General features: G+C 28.6%; 2 protein-coding genes across 2 annotated transcripts; one reads left to right on the plus strand and one right to left on the minus strand.

Moving 5' to 3' along the window:
- Window positions 1-607: 607 nt before the first annotated feature.
- On the plus strand, window positions 608-8,770 carry LOC100169432 (microtubule-associated protein futsch). The gene is made up of 3 exons (XM_001943809.5): window positions 608-862; window positions 4,724-7,457; window positions 7,547-8,770. Exons 2-3 carry the CDS (start codon window positions 4,730-4,732, stop codon window positions 8,533-8,535), a joined length of 3,717 nt encoding a protein of 1,238 aa, XP_001943844.2. The 5' UTR covers window positions 608-862; window positions 4,724-4,729; the 3' UTR covers window positions 8,536-8,770.
- A 1,856-nt stretch (window positions 8,771-10,626) lies between these two features.
- LOC100160538 (protein TRC8 homolog) lies at window positions 10,627-15,034 on the minus strand. The gene is made up of 10 exons (XM_001943758.5): window positions 14,833-15,034; window positions 14,554-14,725; window positions 14,219-14,480; window positions 13,811-14,139; window positions 13,550-13,746; window positions 13,082-13,337; window positions 12,792-13,021; window positions 12,488-12,734; window positions 12,103-12,426; window positions 10,627-10,797 (listed from the first exon to the last, which is right to left on the minus strand). The coding sequence occupies exons 3-10, from the start codon at window positions 14,430-14,432 to the stop codon at window positions 10,681-10,683; spliced, it is 1,914 nt and encodes a 637-aa protein (XP_001943793.2). The 5' UTR covers window positions 14,433-14,480; window positions 14,554-14,725; window positions 14,833-15,034; the 3' UTR covers window positions 10,627-10,680.
- Window positions 15,035-15,229: the final 195 nt, after the last annotated feature.

A 15,229-nucleotide genomic window follows, 5' to 3' on the forward strand; every position in this document is an offset into this window, starting at 1 on the left:
ACGACGAATTTGTACAAACCTACATGAATAAATCATTTTCAAACGAGCCTTTTAGATTAAACGTAATGAGAAAAAAATATTTTTTAAATCCAAAGTGTATTTTTAAACTCGACAATTTTTGTGGGTTTCTGTGAAATGGTTTTTCGGTCGTGAGATAAAGCCTACTAAAATATATGGGTCCCTAATTCGATATCGTATGATCTTAACAGTTTGTATAAATTGTGTTTATACCTACTACCTAGAACCATTGATTAAATATACTTAATGTAAAATGTATATTTAATCAATGCTAGAACCTATACTATGATATTTAAATATTTCATAGAGAATAATTTTCTCCAATGGAATAATATTCAGAATTCACTATTCAGAAATTATTTTACAGCTACAATAAATTAAATAGTTCATTAAACTGCTTATCGATTTTTATTCAATGACATTTTATCTAATCAATAGGTATACTCCGATACTCGATATAATCACGAAAATATATACGACTGGAAGTTCCACTGTGGTTCCACGCAGGGAATACCACCTGTATAGATAAATTTAGGAATAATATTCTAACGATTAAATTCCAAGGCACTGGTCGGCTGTCTGTACTGTGGCCACTGCTCGCTGTTCAGTTGTATTTCTGCCTCCTGGCTCTTCCTTCTTCTTTGCTTTCTTCTTCAAATTTTCTATTTGATCAAAATTAAAGAACGTTACTCGAGTATTTTTATTTTAAATTCAAATTTTTGTTCAATAAAAAAAGAATCTAGCAGAGTTTTACGAGTGTTAAGTCGTAGGGCCGTAGCCTTTAGGCTTTCTACCAGTAAACCACATATTTTAATTTTTTGACTTCAACACTACTCATCAACAGGTCAGTTTATTATTTTACATTTTATAAAATAAAAGAATAGTTGAAGTGAAAATACTACCTACTAACAAGATATTATTCATTCTTGGTTTCTTGATTTTAGGAAATCATTTTTTGTATTTAACAATTAATATATTATATAAGTACATTATTTTCTAGATAGGTAGCTATTCTTAATAATTATTATATAGGTATATATTGTATAAAACGAGTTCATAATCTTATAAAACTAAAATATGAATAATGAAGATGTGCTTTCTGTTATGTACCACCTATTATAAACAATATATACCTATTATTATATAACGGGTAGGTGCTACTCATGGGTTTTTTTTGTGTTATGTATTTTTTATTTTGAATTTTCTTTGATTTTCTTTGTAAATCAAAAAACAGATTTTATATTTTATATTACTTATTTTAATGCGACAATTATTTTGTGTACCTACCTAATTGTAAACCTTTTAAACAAAATAAGAACGAATTAATTTTAATAAATTGTATTTATTATTTTATCTTGTAGACTGTAGTTCATAAATGTAATACTTATAGTAATATTGATATAATATTTATAGGCTATAAATTAAATCTGTTTTATTTTTAGTATTGATATAAAAATGTTAATTAATTTGAATTTTTACAAATATATTAGGTATGTAGAAAGTAGGAAGGCATTAAGTATAATTTATAAATTTAAAAATAAATAGTAAGTTGGAATTTATCATCTAAAAATCTTATAAGTAAATGCAAATTCGCATGTATTTTCTCTGTCTTACAAACGTATAGCATAGCAAATTTGCCTTCAGCAGAACACATTTTTTGTTATAAACATTAATATTAGAATGAGTGGATCTATTTTCAATCTTAAAAGTAGGTAAGAACATCAATACTATTGGTAAGAGCATATTTTGCCATAATGTACATATTTAATTTTTTACGATATACTTATTAATTTTAAGTGGGTTACTGGGTGATGACTGAGTATTTTTAAATTGCAATATTTTACACAAGTGCACAGAACATGTCCAAAACTTATAGTATTTTATAAACTAACACACATACACAAATAATGTTCTTACCTAAGTTTGATCCAAATTATTAATTACCAAGTGCCCATATTACGATCGTTAAAACTAAGGTTAAACCGCCAAATTCGGCCGGTAATATCAGTGGGTTAAGCGTAACCGAGGTTTAAACTATGATTGTAAGACGGGCCCTTAGTCAATTAACTCTTATAATAAGGCTAACTTTGAATAAATAGGACTGCTGATTGTTGAACACAAATTTTACAACACATGCGGGTGTCATGTCCTCTTAATTTAGAAAAATTTGATGTGCATTTTAAGAAAATAAAAAAATTAAAACACTTTTATGGACATTTATTGTCCATTATACAATATTAATTTTCTTTTTATTATGTATTGCATAGTTAATTACCACTCTTCATCTTAAATTTAACTAATTTAAGTTATAAATATTAAATAGATGTATAAAAATTAAAAACACTTCATCATTAAAATATTTATTCATACTTGGTAAATATCCCAGTGCATTTTTTTTGTTTTAAGCAATAATATAATTTGAATATAATATAATAAGTTAATATAATATACCAACTGTATTTGTCAATTAGGTAATTATTAAATAATATTTATTCATTTTACATATTATATCGACCCCTTAAAATGAAGTAAGCTAGGAATTGAAATAGATACATACTGCATTAAAGATAATTAAAATAAATCATGGTTTGATGGCATCTTTGTCTCTCGTAGCATGCAGATAAATAATAAATTATTATTGTTATATGACATGTGTTAATTTATAACTTAAAACCATGTAAATAAAATATACCTAAAAGTTTGAGAAAATATTAGTTTTGAATGCATTTAAGTTCTATTCTAATACCTAGTGTATAAACTTTTCCTTTAATCAACTATTGATCTATAAAAATGTGTTTTTGCAAATATTACTGAGGTTGGTTCTCATATTTAAATATATTAATGAGTATGAGTGTATAACGGTGTTCAGCTGTTATATGAAAAATAAAGTGAGAAATGTAGATAAGTACTTGTCGGTTATTCCTAATCTATAAAAAAATGTCCAGTAAATTAATTTCTTTTATTGTGACTATCACACTATTAACACTTTGTTATATTATTTTAAGACAATTTTGTAATCTAAACAAAATAAAATAAGTAGGTTTGCCCAACCTAAAGCGTATAAATGTGATGTACAATTGCCAACAAACCGCATTCCCTGTAACGTGCATTTTTGCCTATAAAAATCTGGGATTTTCCATGAAAATAATTCATATTAATTTAGAGAATGTGTATTGACCATTTTATTTCATCGAAAAGACATGTATGTCGTGAATTGAAATTATACTTCGGAAACAAATATTTTAGAAATGTAATGTATAATACATGCACATTGCACATGTGTTGGACAGTTGGCATATACTTTCTCCTTTTAGTTTTAATGGGCAGATCTACTAATATTATTTGTTTTGTAGATCACAAAATCACTTAAGAGGACGTGATAACCGCTTGTGTTGTCGCCGTCTTACAGGTGCGTAACATAGTAAATATTACGCTCAGCAGAACACATGTAGCTCCGTTAGTTTAAAAATTAGAGTGAATTTACCTCTTATAAATTCTAATTTTGAGATTATTATCTAGGGTTTTTATTATATTTTAATTTTAAAGCAATGCTTAAGAATTTTAAAATTGTGAATTGTTTATAGGTACATCTTAAAATACTCATAACTCGCTTTAAAATTAAAATATAATAAAAAGACCATGAGGTTACCTAGATAATAATCTTAACTTTAGATTTTATAAGAGGTCAATTCACTCTAATTTTTAAATTAACGGAGCTAAACATGTTTTTCTGAGTGTAAAATTTGTCATGTTACGCACTTGTAAGACGGAGACAACACATGCGGGTATCACGTCCTCTTAAAATAAAATAGCAACAGTTAACCTTTGGGGTAGTCTATAATTGCAATAACAGAATATTTACCTTACTGTAAAATCATCATTAAGGTTATTAGTATACGATAACCGAGAAGTACCCACATTTTGAAACATTGTGACCACTTTAAAGAGTACATAATATGGGTAGTTCATTAAATTTAAGTGAATTTTTTCAATAGAATTTTTTTAATGCATAAAAAATCATAATAATTATTATGATATTATAATTATTATAATAACCAAATATTATATCCATAAGAAAATACTTAAACTTAGTTTGTTTTTGCTTTCTTGTAATATTTTTTTTTTAAACAGTAATGTACTGCCTTTTAATAGAATGCTGCAATAAATTAAATTAAGTAGTGGAATTTAATGAGTAAAATTTATTTTACGATTAAATATAAAATAGTTCCATTAAATTCCATCAAATTTTTCAAATGTTAATAAAAATAATGATTTATCAATTCCTTGTAAATTAAATTAAAAATAGACATTAAAAAGATATTATTATAGGTAAATACATTTTTTAAATTATCTCAAAAATTTTAAAGGTAGGTTTCAAAAGTGCCTAGGGTATTTCATTAGTATTATTTATGTTATTCTTTCTTTTTACCATATATTATTATGTTATCTAATCTCATGAGTATAAAGGGTACCTATATTATTTTCATTTAAATATTTTTTAACTTATTATGTAAAAATATCATTAATTACATTTACAATATTGGATATTTGGTAAGCTAAAATACATATACTTAACATATTAGGTAGATTATATTTAATTTTAATTAACCAACAAAATAATATATTTTGTATTAGGTAGTACCTATTTTAAATATTAATATTAAAATTAAATCTAAATAATTTATATCAAATATTTTTGTTACAGGACATCATGACTTTCCCCACTGCTGTAAAAAAATCTGGACCTCTTACAATCTCTAAAACTGGATCAGGATCAAAGACTTTATCACCAGGATCTCCTAGATCGCCCGGGTCTCCTCTGAATGCTCCTGCAAAGACGATACTTCCTGGATCTTCTAAAGCACCACTGGCTAGTAAGGCTCCTGAAAAGGTCAATGCTGTATGTCCTGTGAAAAAACCATCTGCTCCTTTGAAAAGCTCAACTGTTAAATCTGTTACTAAACCTGTTATTGATGCCAAGTTAGAACCTGGAAAAACATTAGCTTCTGCTGCTAAAGGAGTGACAAGATCTGTGACTAAACCTCCTCCACTCAATATCAAAGTAACAGATGCCAAAGGATTGCAATCTCCTAAAACTCCAACAATATCGTCGATAAAATCTCAAACGTTGACCAAGTCCCCATTGACAACTAAGCCTGTATCAGTTTCTAAATCAACTTCGGTTCCAACTGGAATAGTTAGATCACCATCGATTACTAAATCTGTTACTTCGCCAACGACTAAATCCCCTCAAGTAAAATCAACTTTAACAGCAAAATCATTAGCTGTGTCTTCTCCAGTTGCTAAATCTCCAACTTCAGTAATGTCTAAAACGTCAACAACAGATTCTGCGGTCCCAAAATCACCAATGGAGCTCACCAATAATTCAGCTCTCGCAGCAAAGTCTGCAGCGTCTACAACAGTTAAAGCGAGCGCTACATCATTAAAATCAAAAGAACAAGCAACTGTTTCAAAACCTACCACTCCAGTTAAGAAAGCAGCTATATTATCTGTTAAGAGTACTGCGGGTGTTAAAAGTCCGACTATACCAACAAACAAACCACCAATAGTAGCAAAAAGTCTATCTACAACGTCTAGCATAAAATCAGTTTCTTTGAAGACACCTACTTCTCCTTCAAAATTATTGACCAAAGAACCATCTAGCTCTGCAAAAATATCTTCTTTAAAGACTACTAACAAATCTACCGTGGTTTCCAAACCAAATCCAACTTCTTCAAAAGCTATTGTTAAAAAAGAATCCAGTTCTTTATCATTACTATCCGTGAAGTCTTCTTCGACAATAAAGTCTACTACTACAGCTGTGCCGAAAACTACAACATTGAAAGCAAAAGCTACTTCATTGTCATCATCCGTTGTTAAAAATTTGGTTCCAAAGTCGCCAGTAGCCAAAACACAGCCGTTAGCTGTGGTAAAAGTTCCATCATCACCTACAGTGAGAACTCCACTGTCATCAATTGTAAAAGCTCCATCATCGCCAATTGTAAAAGCGTCAATGTCTCAAGCCGCAAAAATTAAAACTCCACAATCACCAACAGTGAAAACTAGAACGCCTTCACTATCGTTGGTAAAACCACCTTTGTCACCAGCAGTAAGAAAAATGGTACCAACCAAATTGATTTTAAGCCCTGGACCATCTAAAAGCAGGTCACTTTCATCTTCTAAACTAAATTCAGTTTCAACTGAAAGTTTGGCTTCGAGGACATCCTTGAAATCTCCAATGACTCCTAGACCCACAAAAGTGGTTACAAAAAGTCCATCAAAAGTAATTAAGAAAACAGAAGAACCAAAAGCCAAAGGTATTCGTGGCGGACAACCTATTAAGAAGACCATTGAAATTCCAGGAATAACTGAATTACCTACTAGTTTGGTTTTAAGCCAACAAGAAACTCTTCAGTTCGATTTTGTATTAGAAAATGCAGTTGAAAATGTTTTGAATGAAGAAATTGAATCCATAATCACTCAAATACCAGAACAAGATTCGTCAGAACTTGAGAAATTGGAATCTCCCAAAATGGTTGAAAACATAGATGATAGCCTATGTTTGGCTAATGATTTTGTCAATGAAGAAAGTGCACCTTCAAATATTGTGGATGCTCAAAATGTCAGTCTGTCACCAGAGGTCCATGAACATAATTTAGAAACTATTGAAGAGGACTCAATAGAACCTTCAACAATGCCGTCACTCAATGAACAGAACCATGAAGACGTTTGTATTCTATCAGACTTTGAAGTTGTGAAGAAGGATGAATGTGTACCGCATTTAAATAGCATTTCTCACTCCGCTAACAATTGTTGTATTGCTTTTGATGATAACCATTTTAATACAACAAATGAAAATGTTACTATAGAACAGTCGGACGAGACCCAATCATGCATCATAGATATGGATGATCACTTTGAAACTATGAATGACAAATTGGTTCTAGGAGACGTGCCATTTGAAACCGATTCAAGTCAAGATGAAATTTCTGATAATGAACAAACTGTTCAAAATGAAAACTGTGATGCAGAACAAAACGAATGTGTTGATGATGTATTTACATTCACAGACAATTCATCAATTAATAATTTTGATAGTGCTGATAGTACTGAAAATTTCATTCATCAATTCATGCCAAAATCAATTGAACGGTCAGTAGGTTCGTTATCCATTAGTACAGATGACGAAAGTCTTCTTAGTCGTAAATCTTATTCTGAAGCCGTTTCGGGATCACCTAAAGATGGTGAATATTATTTCGACTATGATTTTGAAATGGTTGATGATTGTTTGGAGTATGATGATGAGGGACGAACAGTATTTGTCGAAGTGACAGAAAAAGAATTTCCAGAACTAAAACCAAAAGATTTATCCGGCAAAAGAAGGAGGAACAAAAAACAAAAAAAAAGGAATTATAGCAACAGATCAGAATCTCTATCAGGTAAATATTATATTTTTTATCCCTTATAATATAATTATTTTAACAATTTATGATTTTTAATGTATGTCGTTTTATTGTTTACTTTTTAGATTCAAATACCGAAATTAACTACAACCCTGAAGATTTTGATGGAAATGAATTTTGCCGTTACATCAAGATGATGAAAGATTGTTCATTTTATCCAAATGGATTATTTTCGTCGGATTCAGTCAAATTATCTACTTCATCTTCCTTATCGTGGTTAGATATATCTGTCCGTACAACTGACGATGACTTAACGCCATCTACAGAATACCTAAGTACCTATGAAGTTTTCCAAGCAAGTAATTTGAATAAAGAATTCTTAACGTCAATAATTGGTTCCAACGAAACCACTACGACAACTGAAACTTCCTGGTTTTGGAAATCTATTGAGGGTAAACATCAACCACACAATAAAGCCAATATAACGCTTAGTCTTCAACCAAGGCCTAAGCATTTAACTACACCACGTTTCATGGTTCTTTTGGCACTCATTAGCGAGGCTAAAGGTTATGAAATTATACCATCATTGTCTGTGAATTTTGTCACCAAAGACTGCGTGTCCAGATTTGATGAAAAAATCAGACGGCTCATGGTTCAAGGATTTTGGCTCATTGGTCCTTTAATAAAAGAAAGTTTGTCTGAGGACGAAGAAGTGAATTGTGAAAATCCATTCGAGTTTGTTGATGGTGACATTGGCTTATGGTGGGCAGGAATCAATATGTTAGATTGGCAAGAACATTTGAAAGAATGCGGTAGTAAAAACCAAGAACTACCCAATTGTTATCAGTTTGTTGTTGAAAACATAGGTATGACTAGACGCAACACAGCTGAAGCCGAATCAATCATGAATGCTGTACCCGATGATTTTATGAGTGAATTGGATATGGAAAATTTCATTCACACTGTGCGTAATGTCAAGTACTACTGTGGCAACTGTTTTGTGGACAGTGAAGAAAATTTAGAAGCACAAAATGAAGTCTTTGAAGATAATGAGGATGATCTTATAGAATGGGAAAAAAACCCTGTTGAAAAAATTCCTGTTGACCAAATTTAAATACTATGGTATTGTTGTTAAGACTTAAAATATATATATATATATACAAATTTACTATTAAGTTTAAAATATTTAGTAAGGTAAATAATAATAACAATTTAATGACAAGAATTCAAACTATTATGTTTTAACATAACTTAAATAATTTAACATATATTATGTATTTTCTTCAATTAAATTTCTAGGTTGGAACTATAGACTAAGTATAAGGATAAATTATTGTGTTGTATTAATATAGATAATTAATATTGTTAATAGTATAATAATATTTTGCATGTTAAACATATTTTACCAAACAGGTAAATTGTCATACTTTGACTTAATAAGTTAATTTTTAAACACCAAAATATGAAATAGCAATAATTCAAATTGTGTATAAAATAAACTATTTATTATGTTTAATTATATTGTGTTGAAATTTTTTTAACAATCAAAAGCTTAATGGTATATTTACAAGAGAAAAAACAATGAATAGCCAACAAAAAATTGAGTGTTACTATGAGAATCAATAAAAGTATATGTACACGTATTTAAAATATTTTAGGCATTAAATAAAATTAATACATAGGTGTAATAATAACATAACATTGTGTACGGTATATAATATCATAAGTGATAACATTGACTTCAAGTAGTTTTTCCTGCAAAAAATAGGAAACATTGATTTTTGTGTAACCTAACAAATAAGTAATAACTTATAATTTTATTATAATAAACAAATAGATTATTGATTACAAAATTAAGTATCACAAAACAATTATTGTTACAGTCTGATTTTTAGAAATAATCTTTACCAAGTTTTAGTTTGATATGAATAATTTTAACAAATATTCTCCTTTCGTTAATTTTTATTCCCACTCTAATAGTTTCAACACTAATAGTTAGATGGTAAAATGGAATAAAAATGTTTGAGATTAATGTTAACAAAATGCATAATTGTGTTATTTAAGTACCAATACAAATTAAGTACAAATAATAAAAAAAATCTATACAATTTTTTGGTAAAAAATAAAAATATGTACAAAAAAGAGAATTTTTCACTTAATATTAAAATTATTAATGTATTCCCATGATTTTATTATTAACCTATTAAACACCAGATTTTCTTATCCGACACCATTTATTAAAAGTTTTAAACTGGAACTACAATTTAAACAAATATTCTATAGCACAAACCAGTTTGTTAAACATTTTAATAGATATTATACTATTATATATGCTTCAAAACTCAAGATATAAAAATATAATATTAATTTAACATTTAATTAATATAAGCAAAATAATATTAGTATTTCAAGTTTAGTTGCAAGATTTTGTCATTTTATAACATGTTATGTATTGAAAGATATTTGCTTGAATTGAAGTATAGTGGTATAAGAATAAATAAATTTCTTAGTTATTACATTATTAGAAAATAAAAATTATATTTTTGTTAACTGAAAAGTAGCTATGAAGCAAATTGAAAATAAAATAATAATATATTTCTTCTATTTTAATATAATATAACATATTATGATTATAAATGTAAGCGAGTGGAAATTTATTTTGAATAACATACACATTAAATAATTAATGCTGAAGTTTTTGAGTTTGAATAATAATATAATAGTTAAATTTTTATTATTAGTTTTTTCCTTGGTGGTTGATTTTAAATGAATTATTTTTAAAAGCAAAATTTAAAAAACCTAAAATAATAAAAAAAAAAAATAACTAAGTACATAGGTTACTAATATTATGTTTTACGAGGTATTTCAATTAAGTTAATTACTAATTCTAATTGTATTATCTAAAATATATTAGGTATAATAAATACAACTATACAACATATACATATGTGATGGATTAAAATAATTATAGAAAATAAATCAATACAGTTAATAAGCTTTACATTAAACAAGTGCGGTATACAATTTACAAATATTTAAAGTACATACAGGAAATGTAACATACATATAACATACTATACTCATTTGAGTAATAATAAAATATTTAACCATTATTTTATATTAAAAATTCTAAAAGGTTTAATATTTATCAAATTGTTTAGGTAATTGATAGTTACATAATTTTTTTTTGATTATTATTCTAAAATTGTCAACATATATTGGGTAGAAGTTTATGATAAATCTAATAGGTTAAAAATAACTAAGAATTATCAGCATCAATAACATTCTGAAGATCTTGAATGTGGTTTGTATCTTGTGTTTGGACATTTGGTGTTTCTGCCTTATATAAAATATCATGACACAATGGGCATCGATCCTAAGCAAAAAAATTAATTAAAATTACATAAAAATAAAATAAACGTTTAAACAACTTTTCATTACTCTAACAATTGCTATAAGAATCAATTTTGTAATGGAGGCTAGACCAAGTACTTGAGTAAAAATATTAATGTACTTCTTAAATACTCAAATACATTTGAACACTTCCACAAAGTTTTTGTCCTTAAAATCAAATACTTCTATTGTCTTTTAGGACCTAATTTTATTTGTTAAGCCACATAAGGTTTTTCTAGTGTTTCAATATTTTTCACTTTTAGGGAACCGGTCCCGGTTTTTCTAATTTTCAGCAATTATAGAGAATTAGAAAATTATACATTATATTTTATTTGCCACCTTAATCTACTGCCTGATACCAATTTTTTTTTTTTGAAGGGGGGGGGTTAATACTGTATATTATATTAAGAGGACACTACCCATAAATTTGTTGTCTCCGTCTTACACACGCACGACATAGCAAATTATCGTTCACTAGTTTCAAAAGTGTGCTGTTAGTTTTGATACTAGACTGAATTGACCTATTATAAAACTTTTAGGTAAGAACATTGTCTGTGCTTAAGTGTTGCCAATTTTTTGAAATTTTCATTTTCAAGCAAGATATGGGAAGTATCAAAAAATAAAAATGCTCATATCTCGCTTGAAAATTAAAATATTGTATAAAAGCCAACGCTTAAGCACAGATAATGTTATTATCTAAAAAAGTGATAATAGGTCAAATCACTCTAATATCAAAACTAACAGCACACTATTGAAACTAGTAAACGGAAATTTGCTATGTCGTGCGTGTGTAAGGCGAAGACAACAAATGCATGGGTAGCGTCCTCTTAATAAAAAAGAAATGACCAAAGAAAAAAATCCTCAGGCCTTGTAGAATTGTCTTATTTTGAAAACTATTTTCTTAACCGAAAGAAGACTTTCTTCAAAAAAATGATAATGTGCAATAAAAAATCAACATAGCGATCATAACATTATTTATGTTATTTTGACACAATAATTATTGTGTAATACAATATTTATGACTTTTTATGATTTATTTAATATTGAAAAACATAATCTAAGAAAAACTTAAAAATCATATTTTATTTTAGTTGACGCTAGTGATCTAGTGTGCATTCAATAAAACAAATGTGCTGCAAATGACATGCGTGCCACAGATTGACCCCTACCGTAGAGCATATTTTTGAGGACAAAATTACATTGACACAGGGCGCCTTAACGTGCCTACCTAATAATCCAAGATTAACTAATTTTATTTTTAATATAAAAGTATTAAATAATTATTCACCTGTACATAGAGCCATTTACGCAGACATACACCGTGGAAATAATGATTGCATTTAGTAATTTTTGCTGATCCCATATTTTGATAACATATGGCACAGACATCATCTAATTCAGACAATTGAACGCTAGTTGCTTCTGGTAAGGATTCAATTTTTTTCACAGCTGTACGGCGTTTAATAAATACTCTCCATCCATCCCTAGCGTCACACCATATGTTGAAATATGCATGTATACACATCATGGATGCACGGACTGCACCACCAGACACAAAAGCCATAATATAAACACCATTCAGAAAAAGAAATATTCCAAAACAGAATTCCACCTAAAATAAAAAATGTAACCATAATATTATTAAAATAAATGTTAAGGGTTTTTAAAATTACCGTATTGCCAAATGATTTGATATAGTATACATAATCATCTAATCTTTCCCAAAAAGTTGTGCGATAAGCATCAATTAAGAACAATGAATAGACAGCTAATGATACCAACACTTTTATAATGATTTCAATATTGAATGACGAAACTGCTAGTAGCCATGTACTAACTGAATGGTGAGACCACAAGTAAGTCAACATAGAGATAGGAAACACTATGAGAAATCCACACACTAAAAGAGCTCTTATATGTCTAAAAAATAAAATAAAATTAATTTAAAAACATTCTTGATAATGATTAAAATATTACCTATTGAGTGAAGGGTTATGAGAAGCACTCAAAGACATTAATAATGGATTAACCACATTATGGATGTAATGCAGTAGGGCAGCACAAAGTAAACAAACATTACGATAGAGTCTTATAAAGCGCTTTTCTGGATCTAAACCTGTTAGTCCAGTCTGCAAAGCTAGTATATAAAATAATACTGCAGAAATTGTTCCAATGCTTTTGTCATCCACATCATCAGTTAACAGCACCTAAATAAATAATATGTTAAAAACATCTGGAAATTGAAATAAGTCCAGCAACTTTCTTACCCATTGGAAGAATACTCCTATATAATGACAAAAGTATGATACAAAACTTGTCATTCCTAAGACTGCAGTAAATGTGTCGCATCCTTTAACTAACAAATATTTCACAGCTCCAAACAAAGTTTCATTTTGTATTTCCATATCAGTTAATAGGTATAGAATTTGTTCCAGTACTCGTATGGCCCAAAATATTCGTAGAACACTTGGAATTTTGAGACGAGTCCATTCTACTTCAACCAGAGCAGATATTCCATAATTACTAGAACAAAATACATAGTACCCCCTTGTAACTGCCGTTTGGTGTATAAATTATTGTAAAAATAAATAAATAAATAAAAATATTAAATGATAAGTGTACAATATACAGTTTATATAAAATATTGAGATTATACTTATTGGTTGGTGCATATAATTAATATGAATAATATGAATAACTAGTAATAGTAATAACAATGAACAAAATGGGCTTACTTGATAGTTTCTCGTGTGTGACTATATCCATCACGAATTAAATTTGTAATTCCAAATAGATTTAACCACAATGCTTTCAGCATAACAAAAATTGGCAACAATGTTGATAGCACCGTTATTGTATTCAAAAATCCATGTCTCCATGTACCGGGTAAAAATGCAACTAACATAGGAATAGTAAAGCTAAAGGTGAAAACCTGAAATATTTAATATATTATTTTTTATTCACAAGAAAGTTAACTAAATGGTATAGGTATTTACTTTATGGATTGGTTCATTTATAGTAAACACTTGTAAACAGTCAAATACAAGTGATAGAACACACTGTAGGATTAAATTGCGGAATAAAAGGTACAGGAAATGTGCGACTTGTAATTCTGTAAAAAGATATAAAAATCCATCTACATTCCATGGTATATCTTTATCAAACGGGTTAGTTTCAAAGTTCTCATATTTTGCGTATACAACTTTCAGTGTTTGTATGTTTGCCCAATAAGAAAGAAGTACAATACAGACAGAAACTAGATGAAAGTACACCATATATAAGTATCTGGCAGGTAGAACAAATAAACATGACGATGAACAAAATACTAGAAAAATAAAAAATAAAATTTAATTAGGTAACTGATATTGTATTATTATTTTTTTTTGAAAATGTATTTAACTTACTCAAACAAGATACTATTATTTTGAATAAGGATAGAAATATGGCCTTGTAATATTGTGCGGACTCGCCGATCTCAATTTGACTGAGTGTGCTATTTACAAAGTCATTATTTTCCGGGAATACTATATCTGCCAAATCTGGTAACCCAAAACTAGTTTTGAAGAGTTCGTCCACAATGAATATGGGTGGAACCCTCAACAAATTACAGAAAACCATTATAGCTATAGGTAGTATTGAATATCTAATCTCAAACTATTCCAAAACCTGTAAGACAATCACAACAGTTATGAACATATTGGTAAAATCAAATCAGACATAATAATATGTAAATGATTACTTGGACTTTGGAGGATACTGAGGACAGATCAACAGCCACAGGTACAGCCAACAACGAGGAGAAATTATTTGTTGTCAAAAACATGTGATTTACAACATCATGTTGTTGATACATTTCGATTAATCAAGGCGATTTTTTTTTCTCGTTGACAAATACATAATACTATTAAATCCTGAAAACATAATGTACAGAAGAAAAAAAGAGGGCAATTACAACGGTGAATATTAACGGTAGAAGATGGATAACACTTAAAAGTACGGAACGCGATTTTCTAGGTACCTATTACACGCTACTGAAGTCAAACATAATAATATGAATTGTCCAAAGTTGCACATCGATTCGAAATCGTATATTATTATTATTATAGGTAGGCACTGTTACTGTATACGAATTATGAATTAGCGATTGAATAATTTAATATTTATGATTGACGATTTGTGATGATTGATATCTATCTCCTTCACCGCAGCGTATTATTCTGATCTATCAGACCTGCAGGATAGTCTGCTGCAAGCAAGCAGCTGACTGTAATCATAATAATAGTAATAATAATAATAATAATATTATTATCATAAAACCACGGTATAGTCTATAACCATAGATAATATAAGAATATAAGATAATATAAGTGCCAAATAAATGTTTAATTTACTTTATCTGTTACAAAAAAAAAAAT

The sequence above is a fragment of the Acyrthosiphon pisum genome, chromosome A2 (assembly GCF_005508785.2).
Source record: "Acyrthosiphon pisum isolate AL4f chromosome A2, pea_aphid_22Mar2018_4r6ur, whole genome shotgun sequence".
Classification (NCBI taxonomy): Eukaryota; Metazoa; Arthropoda; class Insecta; order Hemiptera; family Aphididae; genus Acyrthosiphon; species Acyrthosiphon pisum.